The sequence below is a fragment of the Notothenia rossii genome (genome assembly GCF_949606895.1).
Source record: "Notothenia rossii genome assembly, chromosome: 7".
Taxonomy (NCBI): domain Eukaryota; kingdom Metazoa; phylum Chordata; class Actinopteri; order Perciformes; family Nototheniidae; genus Notothenia; species Notothenia rossii.
In genome coordinates, this window is record NC_136905.1 from 72461359 (window position 1) to 72486698 (window position 25340).

The 25340-nt window shown below is 42.6% G+C and overlaps 2 protein-coding genes and 1 long non-coding RNA gene across 7 annotated transcripts in view; 2 read left to right on the plus strand and 1 right to left on the minus strand.

Annotated features, from left to right (window-relative positions):
• Window positions 1-16317, plus strand: LOC307013307. Of its 4 annotated transcripts, none has more exons than XR_013800929.1 (4): window positions 1-2347; window positions 6326-6409; window positions 14173-14275; window positions 15464-16317. It is a non-coding gene; the product is annotated as an uncharacterized lncRNA (long non-coding RNA). The 4 variants fall into 4 exon arrangements; XR_013800930.1 differs by lacking the exon at window positions 1-2347 and adding an exon at window positions 2746-3068; XR_013800931.1 differs by lacking the exons at window positions 1-2347; window positions 6326-6409 and adding an exon at window positions 2746-3068.
• Window positions 7996-11062, plus strand: LOC307013994 (uncharacterized protein). Its single transcript, XM_079641649.1, has one exon. It carries the CDS (start codon window positions 8432-8434, stop codon window positions 9056-9058), a length of 627 nt encoding a protein of 208 aa, XP_079497775.1. The 5' UTR covers window positions 7996-8431; the 3' UTR covers window positions 9059-11062.
• asap3 (ArfGAP with SH3 domain, ankyrin repeat and PH domain 3) overlaps window positions 15111-25340 on the minus strand; it is a 21850-nt gene continuing 11620 nt past the window's right edge. Inside the window, exons 9-26 of one of the 2 annotated variants that reach the window (XM_079640654.1) lie at window positions 24428-24514; window positions 24075-24184; window positions 23221-23290; window positions 23033-23120; window positions 22632-22680; window positions 21689-21855; window positions 21369-21502; window positions 21125-21216; window positions 20728-20908; window positions 19678-19763; window positions 19455-19570; window positions 19307-19374; window positions 18417-18524; window positions 18002-18221; window positions 17408-17675; window positions 17010-17214; window positions 16729-16856; window positions 15111-16416 (exon numbers count right to left, since the gene is read on the minus strand). In XM_079640654.1, the coding sequence (XP_079496780.1) occupies window positions 16404-16416; window positions 16729-16856; window positions 17010-17214; window positions 17408-17675; window positions 18002-18221; window positions 18417-18524; window positions 19307-19374; window positions 19455-19570; window positions 19678-19763; window positions 20728-20908; window positions 21125-21216; window positions 21369-21502; window positions 21689-21855; window positions 22632-22680; window positions 23033-23120; window positions 23221-23290; window positions 24075-24184; window positions 24428-24514 (2190 nt within the window). In that variant the 3' untranslated portion in view covers window positions 15111-16403. Of the gene's footprint in view, window positions 16417-16724; window positions 16857-17009; window positions 17215-17407; window positions 17676-18001; window positions 18222-18416; window positions 18525-19306; window positions 19375-19454; window positions 19571-19677; window positions 19764-20727; window positions 20909-21124; window positions 21217-21368; window positions 21503-21688; window positions 21856-22631; window positions 22681-23032; window positions 23121-23220; window positions 23291-24074; window positions 24185-24427; window positions 24515-25340 lie in introns of both variants that reach the window. The other variant, XM_079640653.1, reaches the window with a different exon arrangement.

A 25340-nucleotide genomic window follows, 5' to 3' on the forward strand; every position in this document is an offset into this window, starting at 1 on the left:
TGCCAGGAGTTTAAATCTGGGCTGAAATGGTGTCAGGGCCATTCTCATACACACATGCAGGTGCTCATTGGTTAGCGTCGGTTAGCCTGTCCTGGAACGATATTTCCATATTTGCTAGTGGATTGCCGGAGCTGTTAGATTAACATTAACATGCTTATTGTAGTTGTAAGTGTAAGACGCGTCAAGAAGCTTCCCTCCATCTCCCTGTAGAGACTAAACATCCAATCAGTGGTTGTGGCCCCAAAAACACTGCTCCGGAAGGTTGGAGATCTGCTCCTCACCATCGATGGCGGCTCCATCCACCCTTCCCCAGAGGTTCGCAGCCTGGGCGTCACTCTGGACTCTAGCCTCACCTTCAACTCCCACATCAGGTCAACTGTCAAAACTGCATTTTTTGACCTACGAAACATCTCCAGACTCCGGCCCTCTCTCCCCGACCCCGTTGCAGAAATATTAATTCATACCTTCATCTCCTCTCGTCTGGACTACTGCAATGGAGTTCACACATCACCCCTACCCTCGTCCGCCTTCACTGGCTCCCGGTCAAGTCACGCATCCAGTACAAACTCCTCCTGCTAATTTACAAATCTTTCCACTCCTTAGCCCCTCCATACATCTCTGACCTCCTTCAGCCCTACACCCCCTCTCGTCACCTGCGGTCCTCCGACAAAGGGCTGCTCTCCATCCAGCGCTCCAAGCTGAAAACATTTGGCATCAGAGCCTTCAGTGTTGCAGCCCCCACCCTCTGGAATTCTCTCCCCTCTGCAATCAGGAATGCAGACTCTCTGGACACCTTCGAAAAACACCTCAAACACCATCTGTTCACTCAGGCCTTTGGCCTCAACTAATATAGAGTACCCAGCAACCTGTTCCTGTTTTGTTTTCTTCAGCCTATACCTGTATGATTATTACTTTTTTGTTGTCGTTTTGTTACTTCCCATTGTAAAGCGGAGTTCGGGGTGAACCAGGGAGCACCAGAGTGGGTGAAGGAAACTGTTTTGTTTTTTATGGGTGCAAGTTGGTCAAGGCAGGAGGACAGAATGTTGTTGTAGTAGTCAGTGAGATCAGAGGGGCTATGGAGGTCCACAAAGGGAGTAGTGGATATTTTTTTCAGAGAGGGAGGATGAGAGCGAGGTAGCTGAAACACAGCTTAATTTACGGAAGTTGATTTTGCGTTTGTGCTTTGGTGGTGGGGTGGGAATGTTGATGGTCATGGTGATGGTGGTCGGAGAGGAAGAGGTCTGAGCCAGACAAATGGTGAAGTTTTATTCCAGTCGAGCAAACAAGGTCCAGAATGTGGCCACGGTTATGGGTAGGAAAGTTGACATGTTGAATGAGGTTGAAGCAATTAAGCATGAAGTCTGCAGTTATTGTAGAGTCAGTGGAGTCCATGTGGTTGTTGAAATCACCAAGTAGGAGGACTGAGGTGGAGAAAGAACAGAGCTGGGTCAGAAATTCAGAGAAGAATGATGGGTTTGGTTTGGGAGGGCGGTAGACAACTGCCAGGACAGACTGTGTGACCAGAGAGTTTAAAAGCCAGGTGTTCAAATGAGGGAGCAGATGAGATGGGGATGAGGCTGGTTTTAATGTCCTGTCGGTTTATTACGGCAATTCCACCACCTCGGCCCTCCGAGCGTGGTTTATTTATGTATGAGTATCCATTGGGTGTAGTGAGGTTGAGTGACAGATAATCCAGAGGTTGTTGCCAGGTTTCTGTCAGACAGAGAAAGTCCAGTTTATTGTCCAGAATGAAGTCGTTGAGAATGTGGCTTTTATTGTTGAGGGACCGGGACTTGAACAGAGTGAGCTTCATGCTTTGTGTGGTGAGGATTGACTCAGGTGTCATTGCCAGGGCTTGCAGACAGGGGGCGCGCTCGTCTGTGTTTTTGTGATGATGTAGTCGAAAAGGTGGGTGTGCGCTCAGCTGACCAGAGAACGGGGATGGAGTGATCTGTGTGAAAGTAAACAAACTTTAGACCGGAGCCTCTTTGGGTGTATGTATCTGGTTCGTTTTAGAAGTCCGTGGTTTTTGATGACAGAGATGCATAACGGTGTGGAATGGTTGTTGAGTTGTAGAAGTCTCGCAGCGGCGTACCTCAATGCCATGCCAGGCAGGAGAGACGGAGCGTTGAGTGGACAGGTGAGCCGGGCAGCCGCTAGCATTCGCAGCTAGCGGGTATCCTGCAGCGTGATGACTGCAGAGGTGAATAGCAGGCAGCTAGCTCCAGGTAGCCCACGGAAGAGGGGTCCAAGCCAGCCAAAGGCAGGCAGCGTTGGAGGAGCTAGGCAGGTGAAGCCGGGAGGAAGGAGAGCAGGTGGAGCGGCGAAACGGAGCCGGTGTTTTCAGGTAGGAAAACACGGACACTTTCACACATCCAGCGGTAGATTGACATAGAGTTTAACCGGACTGGTCGGCCAAAAAGCTGCTATGAAATGCTGAGGAAAGAGTAGAAAAATCCAGACAGAGAAGTAGCGAGCAAACGACGACAGCGTCCTCTCACATCTTGGGGATTTTGTATTGCATTTCCATATAGTTAGGAGCATCACAATTCACCGCTGCATCAGACAAATATAACGGCCCGTCCACACGGCGGCGTGCGTTGAAGCTTCAACGCTTCTGCCCATTGACTTTGAATGGGGTGACGTCACGTTTCGCCGAACTTCATTGTGGGAGCGAAGCGTAGATTTGTTCGCGTTGCTGGCGACGAAAGTTCATAGTATCAAAAGTATGCCAAGTAATGCAATGGCACACATGTGATGCCACGTGCGGCTGATTACAGGTGGCCAAGCTGTAATTTGATTGGCTATTTTGTCCTCTAAAACATATTGTCGTAATTAGCTGCTATTTGGATACACTTGGTCCACGTGCGTAATAATGGTGGAGCGCAGCCGCGGATTATCGTTTAAATCACCAGTTAAAAAAAAAAGTTCTCCACAGGAATAAATATCTCAAACATAATTACCCAGGGGATTACCGGACAAAAAAGCATCAAGATAACAAGGTAACCTCGGGATTGCATGCCTCGCTGACGGCACAGAAAGGGGGAATTGAACATTACAATAAACAGGTATGGGCGCAGTTTCGTATCAGCTGTGTTTAAATGTCCGGGAAATATTATGCATATGCACACGGTTTCTAATTGTGTAGTGTGAAGCGTATTTATTTCCCCGCCATTTCCACACTATTACATGTCATATTGTATTATACAGGTGAATATAACGGCATAAACTGTATTTTTAGAGCATGCTTGGTGTTTAAACTGCTTTGGAAATAGGCCTATATCATTTACAGATAGTCTTTTGCACGGCTATTGGGCATAAACTGACACAATGTGTCATTCAGGGACGGCTTGTGGAAAGAAACTGCTTTAGTTTCTGCTTTTTTTGTCGTGCAGTTCTCAAGAGCCTACAGAGGGGAATAGTGGGATCAGGTTGTGTTCAGGGTCTGCAGAACCAACATATTTTAAGTGTACCATTTTTAAATGAAGGGCATGTTGTCACCATTTCTCTTGATAACTTTGTTTTATTTTGGCAAAATGGAAAAAAAAATATTGTTAATATACCTGCAATTGCAATACACTGGGTCTGTATCTGCACTGATACTCAACTTATCAAGAGAATCGGGTATCGGCCATGACATGACTGATCCATATCAAGTAAACGTAAACTATGTTAAATGTGATGGCGGGCCACAGATTAAGTGTTTAGTGTCACAGCTATCACTGTCCTTATCTTACCTATGAAACATATTCCAGGTATATCTAGGCAGAGGGGTATACATATTTTAAATTATGGAATAATAAACGGCTGGCATCAGACCGCCTGGTCCTTGGTATTTGAAGATATGTTGTGGCAGCACAATTTTGATCAGGAGAGAAACAGTTTGATCATTGTGACGTCACGGACACTACGTCCATTTATATGCAAACCAGTTTTGTGCCTGACTGCCTGTTTATCACATGTGGGCTCCCGGTTTGGTGTGTTTCCACATCTGGACACTGGAGGGAGATGCAGTGCAAGCTTGTTTTTATGTAAAAGTGAAGTGAATCCTGGCTGGTTTTGCTAAATGCTTTTTTGTCCAAGCACTCAGTATTGACAATGGCTTCTACCACTGACCTTTCTTTACTCTTTATTTTACTATTGTGTTGACAGTGTGGTAACGTTCTGATTGAAAATTAACATGCCCTATTCAAAATGACAGCTTTACTTGACTATTGCACACTGTATCATGTTAAATGTTTTGATTTATGTTTATGCATGCACAATAGAGACAGGGTACAACATCTGTATTTAAATGAGTCCCTGCCTCAGTACAACCATCTGTCTCTTCTTGCCTGCAGCATCTTAACTGTCATTTTATTCCATGTCCTCCTCCTCCTTGTGCTCTCTTATTCCACCACCATGCAAACATTGTAACACCATAACCATTGCAGCAAATGATGTCTCACAATATCATCTTGTAGTATCGACACATGCAATTCTTCTTCCTCTGTATGCACCGCAGCACACACTTGCATAACCGTCACACAGTAACTGCATGTCCTGCTTTTCGGTGGCTAGTTTTCTCACTCAAGAGAAATGCATTCTTAAATTATATATATGCTGACGCACATTCCCAGTCTCATTGGGCTCTGCTCTCTTTACTTTGACGTCACCGTGAAATTCATTCACACGACAATGAATGACTTCCTGCTCCTTTACACAATGGACTGTTTAGCTTTACACACACACACACACACACACACACACACACACACACACACACACACACACACACACACACACACACACACATACACACACATACACACACACACACACACACACACACACATACACACACACACACACACACACACACACACCTACTGACTCAGCTTGCAGGAGCAGAGCACTGCTCCTGATATTGATTACAGAACGGTGGAAAACTAGCATCATCCCAATCCTCTGCGTCCTGTCTGAGTAATGCAGCTTTTTATCTCCGGTCGGCCTCCTCAGTTTACTGCAGTTGTCAGCCAAAGCCGCTCTGCCCTAATGAAGGCTGATTTTTGCGTGTGTGTGAAAGTGAATACTGTCTTTTTCTGAACTGAGCTGGAACAGGGTACTTTCCATGGCAAAATGTTTTAATGGAAGGTCTTTGTGTTTTTGTTTTTGTTTGGCTGATGTGAGTTATAGTTGTGATTTACTGCTCATAGCATCCCTTATGGTCCTGCTAAATTGAAAATACAAGCACCAAAACTAAGACTGACACTTAATCTCCCTTGTGCTCCCTCTACATCACGTCTCCAACTGCAATGTCTCATTTTTATGGTTCCACCATGGTCACCCATGATTCATGCTATCCCTGCTCACAAACACAATTTTAGCTTTAATACATGCGTACGCACTGAACAATCCATTGTGGAAGGAAATAATGCAGGTGTACCTGTCATCCAGTTACTGGATCCATGTAATATATTACCTTACATGCAATGTATAGCTGCACCAGCGATGAAGGTTACCAAACATTAATTAATTGCTACAAAAGAAATGTGATATAGTTTTACAATCATAATATAATAGTCATTGTGTTATGGTACTTTTGATTATTATGAATTTGACATGACGACATGTGAAATTTGATTACATTAGTCTGTTGATGACATTTTTTATACTCAGCAAAATCACTCTAATCCTGACCCTTAGTAAAATCCTAGTCATTATAGTATTTTCATTTGATTGTATATTAGGTAAGGAATTGATTGCTTGTATTTGTGAGCACAGAACAGCTGCAATTGTTTTCCATTCCTCACTTTTGCAGTGTTACATCATCAAACCTGATGATGTAATCTTTTTTTTTGTTAAACCACTGACACGTTGCAACCCTGCTATGCAGTTCAATAGATAACTACTGCACACACAAAAGAAGCTGATTAAGAAAAATAGCTGAGTGAAACTCAAAATCTGAAACACAGTTGTTTTAACCAAACTGGAAAATGGAAAACAAAGACAGATGTTCGCAGTCCTCCATGTGCGCACACACCAAATTCACACACAGATTAAATTAATCTGGAACAGAGTGCAGGGTTTTGGAGATTCAGAGCAGGCTTTCATCCCAATTTCAGTTAAAGCAGGAAGAGAGAGGAATAGATTGAAGGGGAGATAATTGTATTTTGGAAGGATTAGGCATTGAAACTCTCAAATTAATTATGCAATCTAAAAAAACAGACTAAACAACTTGTTTTGTATGTGCTTGTCGGTTTGAGTGCTTGTAAATGTAGACGATTGTATCAAAGTAAATGTGTTTGACTTTGTCATAGCAAAACACTTTTTCGTGTATTTGCAGGCAGGCCCTGCTGCTCAAGATGTCTGCCAATGATGGCAATCTGTGTGTGGAGCTCAGGCGGCACCATGTGGGGATCAGTATACAGTGAGTGGCTTTTAACTGCGGGATGCTGCGCACTCACTAGAATCTTCTAAATATGTGCTTCATGTTTACTCCACTGAAGCATCTTGCCTGTATCCCTAACATCTTTACTTACTCAAGCAGGTGCATATATTGCCTGACTGTATAGAAGAGAAAATGTGCAATACTTGCATGTCAGTGTTTTCTGGGTCGTTTTAACTCAATCAAAATACTGTATTATTTAACTTTAAAGCTTTGTTTCATGCTCCTCCACAGCAGCACAGCTGTCTTCATCATTTTTGCAAAGGTCTTGTTTTCTGCCTTTCTGAACAGTACATAATGATGAAGACCTAAATAACGTCTTTAGGGTTTCCCCATCATTATTCCTTCTTAACCATAAAGTACAACGTTCCCTTTTTTCTTGCTTTTGCTTCTCTGTCATTGTATTTCTTGCCTTTTTCTCGTAATAAAGGAGAGATCAGTGGATCAGTACAGATACGAGCAGGGGGAGAGCTGTCATTGCTAATGCTAACGCCAAGCCTGAGATAAAAGCGGAGCGCTAAGTGCTTGAATATGTATGTGTCTAAGTGCAGAGCACAAGCTCTGACCCGCTAAAAGCTTCATTGTTTTGATTCACTCTTGCTGAAAGCAGTTGTTTAAAACATCACTCCTTATCGCCCCACTGCTACCCTTTTTATTTGTGCCTGTGTGTGCAGTATCTGAGTAAACTTATCATGTGTCTTCAATCATCCGTCTATCATATCCCTGCTGCAAAGCAACCGCAGAACCAGTCAATATGTGTCTAGACGGAGCGGGTAAGCTTAGCTGCTAATGGACTGGATATTATAGCATGAAGGGGAAAATAAAGGTATTATTTCATGATGATATTTCAGAACTACTATTTTACGAGATCATTTATTCCAGGGTTAGTAGAAACTGCCCATTATTGCATCAACAATTCAGATGTTAAACACGAGATCAGGATTTCTGTTTAACATTTTACAGCACTTCTACAAAATGTGAAAGAACAATTGAAGACGGATTGATCTGTTCACATACAGGGCAAGAAATAGGTTGACACGCATTACAACAGCTATTATGTTAAATGCTCTAAAATATTAGTTATCACAGGACTTTGTGAATGTACAAATGTTTTGTGCCAGAGCATGGAATGAATTCAACTATTCAAACACTTGAATATATTTTATTCACCACCTAAGGCAGATTTACTGCAAACAACAGCTTCTTAGCCACAGCCTGCATTGCTTTCAGTTAGAGCACTAAAATAAATGTCACCAGTAAACTAGTTAATAGATGTTTGTTTCTAGAGGAAATCTAAATGTGCATGCGTGTTTGCTCAGTATTTATTTGTATGTTTTTGGACATATATGCTACTGTGTAACTTATCTGACTTAAAGAGGGAGATATTGTTTGTATTGCGGGAAGGCTGTGAGCTACCAAATGGGTCAGAGGAGGGAGGGATGTGTATACAGGAAAGCGTGAGCAGCAAGGTAATAAAGGAGAGAGAGAAATTAGAGCATCAACCCTCCCTCCTGCTTTTTGCGGTGTTTGAGATGGTGTTGCTAGGGGCAACCATTCGAGCAATAGAATGTGAGAAATACAGAGACCTGCAGGCAAAAGGACTGCAGATCCTCAGCACAGAGAGATCTGCACGTCTTGCCTCATTCTGCCTCGCCTCACCGAGCACCAAATGACGACGACGAAGCAAAACTGCCAAGCAGAGAGAGGACAGACTGCCAGCATCAGCAGCACAGAGGCCGGCTGCCCAATCATCAGCTGACGTGCTCATGAGTTCAGCAGCCAATGAGCTGCCAGGACGCTCCTCCCCAGCACAGCCACTCAGATGCAGGGACGGCACCAGCCTGGCTCCGATCTCTTATTAATGGAGCTGTTCCAAGGCTGGATCACGGCACATCCTCACACTCTCTCCTCCGCTGCTCTCTGCTCTGACACAGGAAGACAGGGGGAAGACATCAACATCAACAACCAGGACGCCAGCAGCGTGGGGAGAGATAAGCAGTGGCCATGAAGAGACGACAAAGAAACACAGGCACGCATGATGAGGACTCAACCGAGAACATGGCAGCAGCAATTCAAAACAAGGACCCACATCCTGAAATCCAACCACCGGAGTCACCTTCTCCATCATCATCTTCGCCCCCTCTTCCTCCTTTCGCCATGCCACCTTCTACATCTGCCTCTGCTCTCCTGGCACTGGCCTCTCCAGCCACCAGGCGCTCCATTTCCATGGGAGATTTCAGGAGGGTGACCCTGCTGAACGGTTCTGAGCCCCCGTCCACCTCCGCCACGGCCCCCTCCTCCAAGCTGGTCACCCCCAGCTCCAGCATGGAGTTTGAGGCAGCTCGGCGGCGCCTGCTGGAGGTCGAGGAGCGCCAACGCGTCATCAGAGAGATGGAGCGCCGGCTGGAGGAGCTCAGGGAGGTGTTTGTGAGCTCGGAGCAGGAGGTGGTGATTCACGGGGAGGTGGTGTCGCGGATATCCACTGCAGCCCAGCAGGGGGAGCTGTACGTGGTGGAGAACACCCAACGGCTAAAGAAAGGCCTGAAGTTCAAGAAACATCGACCCACGATCATTTTCGCCTCCATGCTGGGACTCCGCACCTGCCTCCCCTGGCCTGTGAAGCTCAAATAGGACAATAGAGACATGCTTTTCCACCATTGCTTAAGAATTGTGCTTTACATAAACGGGGGATAGACCTCCAATCTTTAGCTATCTTTAATTGACACGGCTGCTCTCCAGTTTCCACCTCTCTGCTCTTGTATCCTGAGGCTGGTCCTCCAGGTCTTTAGAGTGCCTCAAATAATCAGAAATGCTTGTAAGGAGCCTTTTGTTTTCAAAGATGCTTTGTTTCGTGCAGTTCAATGTGTTGTTGCTCTTGCATAGGAAAGATTGTGTGTTGATACAGAATCCATGGTGCATGGATGAGTCATTTTTCAGGTGATGCGGGGGGGAAAGGTACAGCATTGTGGGAAACAGAAGCTCTTCTGTATGTCTTTTAAGTTATGCAGCAATGAATGAAACGCCAAACAGGATTACACTATTCTTATGTAATGTTAACCTTATCAGAAGAGGGGGGTGAGAGGGAAAGGGAAGAGACAGGAGAAAGCACTGAACAGTCTGCCTCTCCAGTGAAGAGAGAAGGGAAGGGCAGTGAGAGAGAATCAAAGGTGAAGCTTTCATAGGGATTGCTGCACTGTTACATAAAACCAAGGATTCAGTAAAGAGACAGGAAATTAGAAAATGTCCAAAGTGTGGAATTCGGATGGCTGAGACGTACACAGAAAACGTGACCACTCGCCCTCTACCACAACTCTTGTTTTTGGCAGCATCGTCGAGGGAAAGCAAGCAACACAAGCTGGGACGATTCCACCTGTGGCCTCTTTTTATCCGGTCACCTAGCAACCACTCATCCCTCGATCCTAAATCCTCCTCTATAAAAATACAGAATGTATCCAGCGGAGCACTGTAACTACAACAATACTAGACAGCTTTAGAGGTCAGCGGAATGATTTAGGAAATTATATTTTTTGCTGATTATTTAATCCATGATAGGGGTTGAAGATAAGCCATGCATGTATTAGCAAGGAAAGCCAAGATAGGCCATCACTGTTTGCTGATTGTGTTGTATAGTATATTAGCGTAGTAAAGTGTTATAGTTTGCACAATAGCAGCTTCACTGGTATGATAATCAGCCTTTTTTGTGGCGTATAGTGAAGTTAGACAATATTGTCCTGATTCAGAGTTTGAATGTCTAGTCGTTCGGTGTGTTTGGTTTATCTGATTCATCAATCAGTCATTGTCGATGTGTGATCCTTCACATGTGCAGCAGTGTCTTTGTCCCATGTGCAGTTTGACCTACATTCTACATATAGATCCTACTTACTTTTTGGCCTAAATCTTAAAATGTGTTCTCTCTTCGGATTAGCAATGACTTAGTATCAGTTGTGTTCGGCTACTCCACCAATCCACGTGCATAGCCAATACTCCAGGGATATCTATTTTTGGAATCTGAAGGTTATGGCAGAAAGGCAGGAATTAAATCTCAACGTAGAATTTGTTGGGGGAAAAGCATTTGAGGAATGTAAGTGCTTGTTGGAATCCTTCTATAACTGCTTTTTCAAAGAATGACAAGGTATCTTTGCAGACGCAGAATCCCTGATGGTGCTTTGTTTGCCCTCCTTTCATAAATGACCTCACCGAAGAACAAAGCAAGGTTGTTTACGACAGAGACAAATGTTTTGACTGCTTAGGAGTCCTCAAAGTCATCAGGTGCACTTAGATATTCCAGTCTTAATTGCTCCCCAGTTGCAAGGACACGCATGGTTGGGACATGTTACTGCATCACTTGAGACGCATTAGAAACGGCTTTGTCTCTGTAAAGGGTGGCAGGAGAAGACCTTGATGTATTTCTCTGAGAACAGGCTGTATCAGGGACCCTGCAGACAAAATGAGCGGAGGACACTCATTGCATGGGAAATTAGAGTTTAATAATTTAGGATGGTGCAAGACAAAGAGAATGAATTTACGGGATAACTTTTTAATCAAATTAATGTATTTGGTTTTTAAATTCAAATATTGATTATAAGGGCTTAACATTTTATTTTGTCCAAGCTTATTGGCAGCTAAGTTTAACTGGCAGTCTGTGAAAAATGAAAATTGTCCTCAGTAGGGGACGTCTTAAATAAAAATCTTAGAGGTTCGATTTTGTTAGTCTTATTTAACATAAACATTGTATTACAATGCTTGGAGGTCTAATGGAAGATGGTATGCAGAAATAGGAAGTATCCAGCATTTCTGGATCTTACATTTAGGGCCGCACGAATACCATTTTTGTCTCTCTTAAATCCATTGTTGTCCAACATACATCCGAGGGTGCAACAACGCTTCTCAGAATCCAAATCTGGCCCTTTGGAAGCACTGACTCTATAGAAGTGCAGTGCTATATTGCTGGAGTACCTCTTTTTAAGCAAGGAAAATGTAACCTATTAGAAATTTCTGTTGATGTTTTCAGCTTTCAGACTTCTGACAGCCATGATGACCTTATCTTTGAATGTTGACTAACACTATATAAGCATTCCACTCGACCATGGGGAGAAGTACTGCTTGCCGTCTTTGTGCACATCTATACCAAACTATATTCAGCCAAGGCAGTCGCTTAGAGAGACCTTGTGAAGAACAAAAGGGTCTAATAGGCCTTAAATATGTATTCATGGTCCTATGTAAATAGCTTATTATTGAATATACAGCTGGCCTATATATCTCTTTTTAAAAGCCTTACGCGATGTTGTGCATTGGCAGTGGTAATACTGATGGTGATGGCGATTGTAAACAGCCAAACTCACAACCATCACAGACCTCAACATCATTATCTGGATAGAAGGAAAAAAAAAAAACTCGTCCACTGTTGTGCGACTGCACCTTTTGTGTTTTTCTATGAATGAAAAATAACACTTTGTTTCCCAAAGATCTCTGGGCCCACTTGCAGAATGAATGTAATTGTAACTGAAGTGTATTTTTTCCTTAACACTGGATATACGGTATAATCACATCTATTTTTGTTGAACCTGTGGTTGGCAATACATCTTCTTGTATTCATTTTTGGGCCATTGAAATGACTTTTAAGGTCACATGACTTTTGATACATGAGATTTTAACACTTAAACCAAAATAAACTGGAAACAGCGACCAACTAGAATTCCAGCTCTCACAGCCCTTTACTGACTCACATGCTGGCCAAGCACAGGTCCAATAAGACTTGAACTGATGCTTATTTATTTATAAATATATCATTTTGTTCATATTTTGTGTTCGTGATCGTTCATGATGTGAGGTATGGTATGTTTTTGTGCTGTAGTGAAATAAGCACAGAACTTTATTTTCCTTAAATGTGGTGTTTATTACCTCTAATTATTATAATATATATTTTGATTGAAAGCTGTATATTATACTTTACGAATGTCAAATGTTACTTGTGTGCAAATGTTTGGAGTCAATTGATTCGAAACCGCTATTAGCCTAATTACAAAGCTTTACTTTCAATACTTTCTGGCAGATTTACGGTTATGAGACCCTGACACAGGAAGGTAAATCGACTTTTCGAATGTAATTTTAAAACACAGCTGTTTTGGAAGTAAGTTGACTCCAAACATTTCTAATGTACTTCTTAAAAGGCTTTTGCTTTCTGCTGCACAGTGAAAGAATGTTCTGCTATGTTTAACGCTTAAACTTGCTACCACTTGATTCATTTACTTGAGCACAGAGCTACAATGTACAACACTAGTAATTATGAAATGATAGATTTCATTATGACTATTATCAGGTTTTGTAATATAGGCTGAACTATTAGAATAAATTGACAAAATTACTAAAATGTTGTGGGTTTTTTTCATGTGTCAGAAAATCACGAGTATGCTAATATCCCTCTTTCCCATTCTGCTGAAAACTGCTTTCATTAAGTGTTTCAGGCAAGATCTGAACATATGATATGCTTTGCAGTTGCGTGAGGTATAGGGAGCATCGGGTCACATTGAAGCAGCGCTCAGCAGAAACTGCTATACGTGACTTTACAAGATGCTGTTAAATTCTGTGAAATGGAGGTTAGATAACCCTGTGTTCTGATGGAAAAGGCAGAATTACTGGAAACATGTCCCACTTCCAAGAGCTCATTAATGCAAGTCAGGATTTGTGAAGTTGCATTAAGCTGATGTTATGCTCCCTTAATGAAAGGCATTACGCATGTAGATGGCTTTTAGAAAGGCAGATCGGGATATCTAGGGTATTAGAAAGTAAAACATCCTGTATTATGTTTGATATGCAGGGATTACAGACCCTGATGCATGTAAACTTGACATACTTCAGGCTGTTAAAATAATGTAGCGTTCAAAGAGTTTGTATGCTAAAGTGTAGTCATTGTATAATATGTCAATTATGTCTATATCAGCGCAAGTAAAGTATGTTTGAAAAAATAATCGTATTGGAAACTGGAAAACGTGTATAAAAAGGATAACAACGTCATAGATTAGAATGTCCAAAAATATCAGAAAAAACCTCATAGTATGTAGAAATTATTCGAAAAATAACGTCGCCAAAAAGTTATGTCGGAAAGATCAGAAAAATAAGGCCATTATGTCGAGAATATTAAAAAATATATATATATTTCAGAGAAAAGTGATAACATCAAAAATATAATTCATTAATTGTTTTGGTGGACTTGGTTGCTCTCTGCCCCAAGTCAATGCCATGTGTTAATGATTAAACCCATTCTATTTAGAGGTGGTGGAAGGACTTAAAATGAACGGAAAGGGTCTTTAAAAGGTATTTACTTTGAAGTAAGGATTGCTGCATACAGTATACCCTCTTTAGAGTAAACATGCTGATCATTCTTCCGAGCCATACTGTTCCACCAGGGGCCGTTAGAATCTAAAGATTAGTGCAGGCTTTACTCTGCATGTCATGGATTACTAATATTCCACAGCATGTATATTACATTAAAGGATGTTTGTGTTTTGTGCATGAATAATCATAAAATGGATCAGGTCATTAGGGAATGAATACATTTGCAATGCAATATGTCTTAGAGTGCTTGTATGCATTGGTGCACACAGGCAGGCTTAATGGTAAAGTATAATTGTTTGTGTGTATTGGCTTCTCAGTTGGCAGAGTAGGCTTTGTTATCCTGGCTTTTAGAGAGGTGACCGGTTATCTAACTGACAGGTTGAAATGTTATCATCCTTGTTCTGGTAAAGGGCATCAGAAGTAACATCCGGATCGGGACAAAATGAGGCAGGCGAGGACACAGAGCTGCAGGGGAGACTGCCAAGAAAATGGAAGGAGGAAGCTTTTAGGGAGGTAAGGACAAAAGGAAAGAGGTGTAAAGGATGCCAGAAGTGGTAATATGTTAAAATCCAACTGTCAAAACCAATATACACAAGGTCTGTTCTGTTTAATTCATCCCTTGCATTGAGTAATGCAAGGGATTATTTATTTATTTTTAAAGAGCATATATGTATTTATCTACACGCAGATACTTAGACAGAACTTGCTGGTGTATGTTTCTTGCAGTTTGTAAGCATAGGGAAGAACATATCTTTGGAAGATATCTTTTATTAGAGAATAGCTAAATTAGATAGTTTGATAGTATTACGTTGGTAAGACCTTGAGGTCTCAAAGACTAGTGGAACATTTTGCACAATCCAGCCTTTCCAGTGCATATGTATTTATGCACTTTACTAGGAAGAGGTTTTTATATGCGCCCACACTCGCTGAATCATTTAGGTTATTTGAGCATTCAGCACCTCTGGGTCTGAAGCAGTGCTCTGGCTTTGAGTCAGTCATAATACTCAAGTCCACTTTACTCATTCCATATACAGAGAATATTATTTTAGAGACTGTATGGCACTTCATTTATCATGTTTTGTGTGTATTTACAAATACACTGACTGGACTTAGTATTGTTTATATTTAACAGTTACTAGTTATAGTCGTACCCTAATGTACGACTATAACTGTCACATTTATCTGATAACAAAGCTTTGTGATGTTTTTTATTAGTTTGCTAAGACAATCCTATCTGAATACTGATAATGCAACGTGTCCCTTTTTTTCCTCTGACAGCCATTTAGATAACCAATAAAGAGACATAACATTAAATAAGAGGATATCAAATAACCAGCAGGGAGTATCATTATGTGTACCAATCCTTTTATAGAGGACAACATATAAGAAAACAGGTTATATATATATACTGTACATCATTACATGTTCATACAAGTATGTACAACAATTTGTGTTAGTGAAATGTGTTACATGTGTGACTACTATAAAAAGTGAAGCAGTTAAAACTCTCCGTTCTCCCCCAGAGCTCGTGTGTGTGTGTGTACAGTAAGTGAAAGTGTGCGAGTGTGTATCCTCTGATGCACACGTGTTCACCGAACAAATTACTGCAGCGGGGTGCTGTTACTAACAAGCTCTCTTTAAAAGTCATTTCCTGGTGGAACACAGTCTTTTCTTTTTTACAACACACTGTCGTTATTCCAGGTTCTCCAGAGACAGATGCCTGGAGCCAGGAGAAACTGGAGCCCCCACTCTGAGCTGTGCCCAGAGTCAAGATGGCTGGGCTAGAGTTTCAGATCTCTGCCCAGACGCCTGCCGTTTGGCCGCAGACTGGAAGGCACAGAGTCCCTTTAGAGTCCCAGGGCAGGCTGCAACAGACACTGGGCAGGTTTCAACCTCCAATCAAAGTCTCAGTATACTGCGAGTTAAAAGACTTAAAAGTTTTCGTTTAGAACAAAAAGCAGCTACTTCTTTATTTACAGTAGCTGGCAGGGTACACACTTACAGCCCTGCCAACTCTTCAGAAGATATCTCCTCTGAGTTTAAAGTGCCTTAAAGGGGGTTTCTCCCAGCAGGTAAGTTTTTCTTCTTTTAACAAATCCTAGATCAGTATAGACAGCTTAAACATCTGCATTACATTGTTTAAAAACGATTTAAACAGACATTTAAAGGCAGTTTCTACCCAAGCCAAATATGAATTTGTACCTGTTAATGGTTTTTCTGCAATTTAAAAAGGCAAGGACGGACCAAAAGTGGGATAATATTGACCTTGGAATAAGTGTCATAAGGCTCTGAAGCCCTTGGTTCCCTTATTGGTTTCCAGAATGAGTAAATGTTAAAAAGAAATCCCTAAAACAGAGCCATTTATATCCTCGTGTATCTCTTGGCTAGTATATCCGCATGTGGAAATATTCTCTGTTTAGTCAAAACCTCTAGTTTGAGTTAAATCCAGGAGAATAAAAGCGTCCTCTCCTGTGGATTCCATCCACTGTGTGACGATGTTAAGTTCCCAGTAAGCATCCCATGCTGGCTCAGTTCCTCCGTCATGCTTCCATACAGTTCTCTCACACTTCCACGTCCCTTCAGTCTGTTAGTTTGTGTACATAGTTGACAGGAAAGGTCCCTGCCCTGGATGGGTCCCCCTCTATGTGGCCAACCTGTTAGGATAGAAATAGGTTACTTAATTAATCCCAGCAGGAAATTAGAAAGCTAAATATACAATACATATAAAAAATACTTATTTATAATAACTTAAATAAGTAAGGGAGGTTTTTCTGTACAATATGTGTCAAGACATGCACAATGCAAGTGGTGCCGATTTGATTCTGATACTAAAAACCGAGACAAGTCATATTTACGAAGTGAGCCCATGTGAAAAGTCCATCTTATATTGAACTTCCGGTTGAATCCTTCACATTGCTGCCCAGAGGAGAAAATGAAATCCAAAAGTTGTAGTTACACTTACCCACCAGTGGGGGTCATTAGTGGCCGTGACCACAATGATCTCATCTTTGAAAAAGGCGAGTTGCTCCGAGCTGACGGCCCTGCAGTCCACGAGAGCCTTGACACGCTTCTGAGGTGGCCTGCTGCCAGAAACCTGTAGGAGACATGTCAGATAGTTTCTAGTGTGCTAATAGCACATTTATATGAACTGTGAAATGTTACAGGCCTTTTCTGACTCTCCACAGAAAAAGGTTGCAGTATGGAGGACTTCTAAAGGCAATAGAAAGATGTTCCTGTGTGACTGTACCATAGCGTTACTGCGGGATCGGGGGACACAGGTCATGGTGGGTGAGGCCTGTGGAGCAGGAGCTGGGGTGATGCTGGAGTTACTCCCCACTAAGCTGCAGTAAAGCTCCTCTGTGCTGCCCACACAGCTGGGAGACATCACACTACACTTCCCCTGGCTGCCTGCTCCACTGCTGGTCCGACGGTACGATGTGGTCTTCTCTGAACTGGAGGGGGAGGAGTCATAAAATATGTCAAATCAAACAAGGCCTCTGTTGTAGAGTTGTTTCCAACAGTCCAAAATAGGCACAGCTGTATCATTGTTTTCATCTTTGAGGTATAAAAGATAACCTGAATTGTATTTTTTCAGAGACCCTTTTAAACATAATCTGTTGACCAATCATAGCAGTGCTTTCTCACCTGACAGGCCCTATGCGACCCTGCGAGGATGTATGCGTGATGCTGACTTGAGACCCAGCACCAGGTGGGCCCCCCCTGAGCACCACTGGCTGTCCGTTGTGAGGCCTGGGTGCCCTCGCCCCCTGGCCCTTGTTCTCTGTTTTCGGAGAAGGAGGACTGTGTCTAGCCTGTGTCTGAGGACTGGAGGATTTGGAGGGCGGGTTAGAGCACCGTCGTGGAAGGGGGTTACCTTCTTGTGTTGTGACCGAAATCTGAGGGTCAGAGCGACCTGTGGAGCGGAAGAACAATGTCAAATAAATATCATTATTATTAATGTAAAATAAGATCAATACGAACAAAAATGACCTTTAATAAACCCTGTATGTGTTATTTGAGCTGGCATCATCTTTCATGTAAGCAGGATGCAATCATAGAAACAGGTTGAACAAACCATTATTTATTTTGGCAGTATTCGCACCTGCTTAAATCGTATCGTAAATCAAATGTAAGTGAATGCAACCTTATTTAACTCTATCATTTAATAAATCAAAACCAGGAACGGTTTGGATGTTGTTTTTAAAGCAGATAAGCAACATTGACACCACAGTAGCTCACCTCTCTGGATGGATTTAACAGGCAGTGGGGGGGGCGCTGGTCGTGCAGAGGGGGCGCTGTTGGCTGGAGGACTTTTGTATAAGAAGTCTAGATTCTCATATGTCTGACAGGACCTAATCCCAGTGTTACCGTTGGCACCGTTCACACTCCAGCGGGCAAAAGCAGATCCGCTGCCTCCAGTTGAGGGCGCAGGGGAGCGGTTTTTGGGTAATGGGCTCACCTGGAAAAAATTAGAAAGAGGCACAAGGTTCATTTTTAGTTTCCACTCAACTTTAAAAAAAGGAAATGTGTATATATAGCCTTTTTCTTGCTAGTAGAGTATTTTAGTGGAAAAGGTCCTATAAGGCTTTTTTGGCAGAGAGACAGAGGTGTGTGTGTGTGTGTGTGTGTGTGTGTGTGTGTGTGTGTGTGTTACCCTGTCATCCAGGTCATCCTCGCTGTCATAAAACTCCTGGGACTGCGTCTCCCACATGAACTCCACGTGGATCTGAGAGTTGAATTTCCCACTCTGTGCCAGCTCCAACTAAAACACACACAAACACAGATGTAGGGGTATTTAATAATTCTATATTAGCAGTGGGATATTTGGAGAACAACACAAAGGAAGAATACTTAAAGCGCAGGATTATAAACATTTCACACATCCTGAAGCAATATTGGGGAAATCTATCAACAGAAAACTCCCTCCTGACCATCAACGATCAATCATCAGTGTGACGTTGGGTTAAGCAGATGTTTAAAAAAATCAACAACAATTGGGAAAGAGCAAACCGGTTTTTAATGAAATCACAAAAAAAGGTCTCTCGAATCCAGAGCAAGCCCAAACTATAGCTTCCAGATATAATAAAGAAAGAAAATCTCATAAAAAATGAAATTAATTTAGCGAGTGAGTAAGCCGGGGGAATTTTAAAGCTGCTTATGTGTCAACCCATAACCCTAACCATAACAAGGCTGTATACGAAGGTCGTGTATAATCAAACAGGATATTACAACGCAGGTCTGATTCAGCAGGGCAGATGGCCGGTAAGAAAATAAAACCAGTTTATAAATGATACACACTGGGACCTGATGAGGATCAGATTCCCTATCCTGGGAGTGAGTCCTTAGCAGAGCTGTGCTGCACGGGGAGTTATTTCAAGGTAGTATTTCCAGCTGTTGAAATAGTCTTGTTTTGTTTCTGGAGTTGGCTTTCTGGTAGGCATTTTAATGTTGCAACTTGATTTCTCAGTTGAATGCACCTTCTGACTGTGTGTGTTCTTGGAATATAAAACTTCGTTAAAAAAAAAAGAGAAAGTAGGTTCTCACCAGCTCCACACACTGCCCGTGCTGCAGCCGCCGGGCTAAATCAAGGGCCGTCTCTCCGGCAGTGTTCACTATGGGAGATTTAAAAAGAAACATTGTTTAAGTTTTTATTGATTTCACTGGGTGAAAGAGTAACCAGAGTTAAGGTTACCTGTTTGTAGCGCTGCCTTTGCTTTGAGCAGTAACTTGAGAGACTCCGGCTTGTGATGCAGAACGCTGTTGTGAAGAGCCGTGTTTCCTTCTGCTGTTCTCTTCTCCAGACAGTTGCTGTAGAGTGAACATACAGTATTGAGAAATGGCCAACTTTCAAACAATACTGATGAAGAGCTTAATCCACTTAATGCAAAGTAGATAGGATACTGTCAGTGTCTGACCTGTTCTGGCAGAGGAAGTCCACCAGCCCCAGAGAGCTCCTTTCCTCCAGACGCACAGCAAGATGGAGAGCTGTCTCTTTGATCCCCTTAAATAGGAAGCAAAGAGCACATAGGAGGCCAAATGAGTGACCCCTGAAAGAGGTTAAATCTATCAAAACTGTTTGGCCAGGTTCACTGTCAGTCATGGCCTCAAGTGGCTGCTTTTTGACAATCAAGGATTTGGTTATGCATACCAGAGAAGCTCATGTCAGAGGTTGAAGCTGAAACAATTCATTTGTGTCTCTGTGCTTGAAAACTAAAAGCGTGCCTACAGCTTTAAGCATTATCTGTTTATGTGAAGTGCGAAAGGAGGGGCAGAAGAAAAGACATGGAAGTGCCTGCGTAATTCAATGAGCTGGTCTCACTTGTTCTCAAGAGACGTGAGCTATGACCTAAAAGCTGAAATAATAAACGAGGGCCGTCCAACACAAACAAACACACACATAATACGCACACACCGTTAGTCAGCAGTGTTATAACTGACTCCTTATGGTGAGCAGGAAGTGTATGACAGGCAGGGTAGAATATGATTTAAGACAAGAAGAGCGAGGTGTTGAGTAAAGACAGTAGAGGCGGGAAAACAAGATGAATGGATGCTAAGAGGAAAGGGGAGGAAAGATTGAATTAGAGACTAAAAGAGAGGGGAGGGCCTCGGATTCATCCACCCACGTGAACCATGCACACAACTGGACAATTAACACATACTTCACATGCTGCAACTATCCCCACACACCCATTTAACAGGGTTTGAGAGGATTTAAATCTATTTTAAGCTATAGGCTAAAGAAACATGTTAGTGACTTTTTGAAAACATTGCAGAAATGTATGTGTAGCTATGTAACACGTGGGGTGGGGTGCCTTGTCGGGATGCAGCTGTCATTCATCCTAAATGCATGACATCTGTGGGAGTTTGTCAGAAGATGATGTGAATGTATCACATCCATTTCGACCCTTTCAGGACATGAAAAACGCTAGCGTGGGAATCGACTTGTGGCTGTAAATGATTCTTACCTGTCCGTCAGACAATGTGAGGGGTTTGGAGAGGTCCCCTCCCTCAGCGTAGAGCTGGAGAAGAGACGTGAGGTCTCGGCTCCTCACAGCGTCGTACAGCCGGCCGGGGTCGGACTCTTCTCTGCACAGGACATACCGGCGCTCAGCGTACTTCGCCACAATGTACTCCTTTCTGGCATTCCTGGTCAATCAGAATCAGAATCGGTTTGATTACCAAGTAGGTTAACACATGGGAGGAATTTGCATTGGTTTAAATGGTGCATACAGAATAGGTTTTTTAAATGTTTTTATTATTAAAGTTGTTTATTTTGTGTAAAAAAAAACAATCAATCGAAAAATTCTTGTGTACTCCTTTTGAACACTCATATTGTTAGTTTGAAAGAAAACAGGGACTCACATGTCACTTTGTGGCAACGGTTTGACAGAGTCATTTGGAAGGCCCGCCTCCATGATATCGTTGAATCTGGTGTTGCCAATACTGACGGCCAACTGAAGAGACACACAAAGCAGCCACAAAGATGTGACATTAAATGAAAGGCAGATGGTTAGATAATGTCTGTAATTAGGAAAGCCTGACAAAATTAATGTGGACTGTGTCTGTTATTGTGTGAATCGTGTGTTTCCATGTGTGTATTTCGTACAAGAAGCTCAGAGGTGCTCAGCAGGTCCAGAGTGAGAGACTGGATCCTAGAGTAATGGACTCCCAGCTCTCTGTGGATGCCTGAGCACTCGATACAGGTCAGGATGCCCAAATTGGTCGACAGCCATGTTGGATCTGAGACATACACACAGCAGAATAAATCAGTTAGAAACCTAATCACCGCTCCACAAACAAAGCTTGAATTGATAAATGTTCTTTCTGAATATTGTCAAGCTCATACAAAATAAATTAAACCGGTTGTAAAACATTATCAGTGTTTGATTCATTCTGCACAAATCATTAAATCAACGAGTGGCCGACCATGTGCTCCACAATCAGCGCAGGCCTCGTTGCCAGGCATGTGTCGCAGCTCGGCGATGATGGATCTGGATAGTTCCTGGAGACCGCTGTCCTGGACGTGGAGCTGGTCTCCTACCAACGCTGTGTTCAGGGCCTCCTCCTTACTGTTCTGCAACACTGACACCCAACTACAGCAGAGGAGCAGACATACAGAACAAAGTTCATTAAAGAGCCTAAATGAAAACTCCCAAGTCCTTCATGTTGTCATGGAACATTGGAGCGAAAGTCACAGAGTTTGTGGCACCACAGCTAAACAAAAGATTGATCATTTCAGTCCTTTCCTCCGAAGATCAAACAAAGTCCAGCATGTGTTTTGTATTTGCTCACTTGTCTAGTGAAAATAAATCATCATCATGCTTACTTTCTCCATTTCATAAATACTCTACCACCCAGGCAATACTGAGCCGGACCTTGTGGCTTTGATTTCCGAACCTCCAGTACTTTTCCCTTCAACCCATCTCTAAACTCACACAGCACACCAGAGGATCTGCCTGGAGGCCCGCACACAAGGGGAGGGTAAGGGACAGAAAACCCCACATGCACTCCCCTCAAACCCCACATCACAAAACACAAAGTTCCCTTGCTCGCAGTCTGTGGCTGGAAAGTGAAGTCCCACCCAAATGCAGCTGGGCCAAGGGGCTCCGAGAGGACACATTTTTCTATCTGCATCACTTTAGTTTCTCTCCTTTTTTGGGGTTGTCAGCTCTTTGCTGCTCTTCACCAGACACTAAAACAATCTTTATCTTGTATCATTAGGTCCCTTCTCTTCTCTCTGACTGCTATTTGACCATGCGGACCTGATCTAAAGTAGATGTGCATGACATGTAACAACCTGCTTACACAAAGAGAAAATACAAAAGGCGAAGAAGCTAAGTGAGTAGCCTACAGTAGTTTCAACACTTACATCATACATTCCTGCTCGTCTTCTGTCTGGAAATGGTATGTCCTATTATCTATTGAGAAGAAGAAAAAAAATGGTGTTTAGAGGTTTATGACTTTCTAGTCATGGCATAAAACAAATTGAAGGCTGGAGGATTTCTTTCATCTTCACACATGTACACACAACACAGCACTGTGAAATGTGGAATCTGCATTTAAACCATCCTTGTATTAGGGGCAGCTGTTAGCGTCCGGGGAGACAAGCACACAATCGCCCCCTTGTCACGTCCCAACAGTTTATTCACACATTCATCCCAAATAAATGCGTCTGATCCTAATTTCTATTAATGTCGGGGCCAAACAGACACGCTTTCACACAGCTTGACTGACAAACGTTAAGGGTCAAACGTTAAGGAATGAACCTACGAGTGACCAGGTCAAAGGTCCTCCTGTCCTCTGGGTTTGGTCGCACCTGACAGGTCAGCAGGTTCAACTTGGCTGGCGGGCGGTTGATCTAAATACAAGACACAGATGCTAATGTCAGCATGTATCGGAGAAGTTGGACAGATTTCAGATGACACTCTGATCTGAATCTGACGTTCATGTGTCCTCACCGTGCTGTGGGAAATTGTCAGGCAGCCAAATTTCACTCCACACTTTCTCTTCTGCCAAACCTTCCTGATACTGCAGAGAAAAAGAAATACATTACATTTTATACATAAACTAGTGTCATGACGTCATCCACCTGGCACAACACTTTTATCTCCTAATGCACTGCGCAGAAACCATCTGTGGTGTGCATTAAGAGATAACAGTCTTAACATGTACCCCATCAATTGTTTAATGGTGAGCTGAACACTTCTTGCACGGCTCACTACTCTTCCGGTGCTTCCCTCTTGTTTTCATTATCTTGATTCAATCAGTTAAAATGGCTGAGAACATGTTCTGTTTTCTGTCAGCGGCCTGAGGAAAACTGGCTCTCCCCCGTCTCCCATTCATCCGACTGAACCACATCCTTTCTCCTTATCACGCTGAAATCTAGCATAATCTCTGTGTGTGTATATATGCGTCTACGGGTCGTGTGTGCATGACGCAAAAGCTGGATCCGTTCAGAAAGTTCCACAGGAGGGGCCCCTGGTTGGATCTTCATCTCACGGTAATGAGGAACAGACGGGGGAGACAAAGTTTGAACTCCCCCTTCTCTCCTTCTCCATGGCTTACTTGCTTACTCTTCTTTCAGCTCTGATCGCTACTCCCCTTGACAGCAGTTACTTTGAAAACTTTATAATTTGTTTAAAAAATTAAACCAATAACTTTTTGCTAAGTTATGAGACATATCAAACTACATGATTATTTATACTTTACATCACTTTTTTGTATTTGTGTGTTTTTAATTCCTAATACAATACGTGTTTTATAGCTGCTCATGACCTGACATTTGGACACTGTAACTGATGCCTTTACCCACCCGTCACTCTTCTTGAGCAGGAAGCCAGATTTCTCCGTCCCATATTTCTTGTTGCCCTGTGGTTGGTGGATGCTATACCCGTTGCCAGAGTTCTTCCTGTTCAGGTACTCCTGGGATATAAACAGAGATTAAGGACTTCACTCCAAAGGCTCTAAGCCAGCTTGGAAAATTCAAAACATTTGTGGCAAGAAAGTAATCCGACAGCATCAACTGGTAATTAAAGCTGCTTGGCTCTTTTGAAAACACATTTTGTTTACATACCAACACAGTGAGCTGAAGATCTATATAGTGTGCCAAGTCAAGGTACGTAATGTGTAATGAGTATAACAATGATGCATTATGAATAGGCATACCTCTTTCCCCTCCACTTGCAGAAGTAATCTGAGAGAATCCCTCAACTGAGTGAGTTGTTTCACCTCCTCGTCCTGATCCAGACGCACCTGAAACACCCACCAAGAATGTCAGTTTATTCAATACAGCAATAAAAATGTAATTAGTTGGAATAACCACATGATCTCCCAGGTTCATCTGATCATACACACATTTGTTTTCAAGAATAGGGTGTGGAAAGACAATACATCACTTTTGTGAAATGACCTAAATAATGCAGAACAGAGCTCAGTACTGGGGTGTGTCGTCCTAGGAGGTTGCACATTCTGAATTAAAGCAGCAGCACAGTGACCATTCATGCGTGCAACCAAATTCAGTTTAACTGAAATATTTTAGCATTTTTCCTAGGAGCCATAACACAGATTCTGTTGAATTTCCTTCTTGAGGTCTGGCATGTCTGAGCGGGTCTCTGTTCTGCCTATGCAGAACCAGAAAAACCTCTAACGTTCCTTCTATTACAGCTAACTGTCTGTTTCCAGGGCTCGATCCAGCGGAGGGACTGGAAACCCGTCGGAGTGGTTGGAGAAATAGGTGTGCACAAGGGAAGGAATGAAAATAAGGGATGCTTTCACTTTTATTTTTTCAAATGGGGGGGGGGGGGGAGCGTTTCTGGGAAATTACAGCAATAAGAGTTTCTGCCTCTGGGCTAAGCTTGGGGGGGGGGAGTTTCAAAGGAGGGGGGAGTCACTGAGGTTTTGGCTGTTGTAAAATAGTTTGGAGAGCAGGAGAAAAGGTGCTACAGGGGGTACTAAAATACAAAATGATTTAGAGTAAGATAGTTTCACTGCTTTCTTTCACACAGGTTGTACATCTTGTGATGGAAAGACGGCTGACAAACGATGAGGAAATGAGTCTGTGTTTGTGTAGGAGGATTTA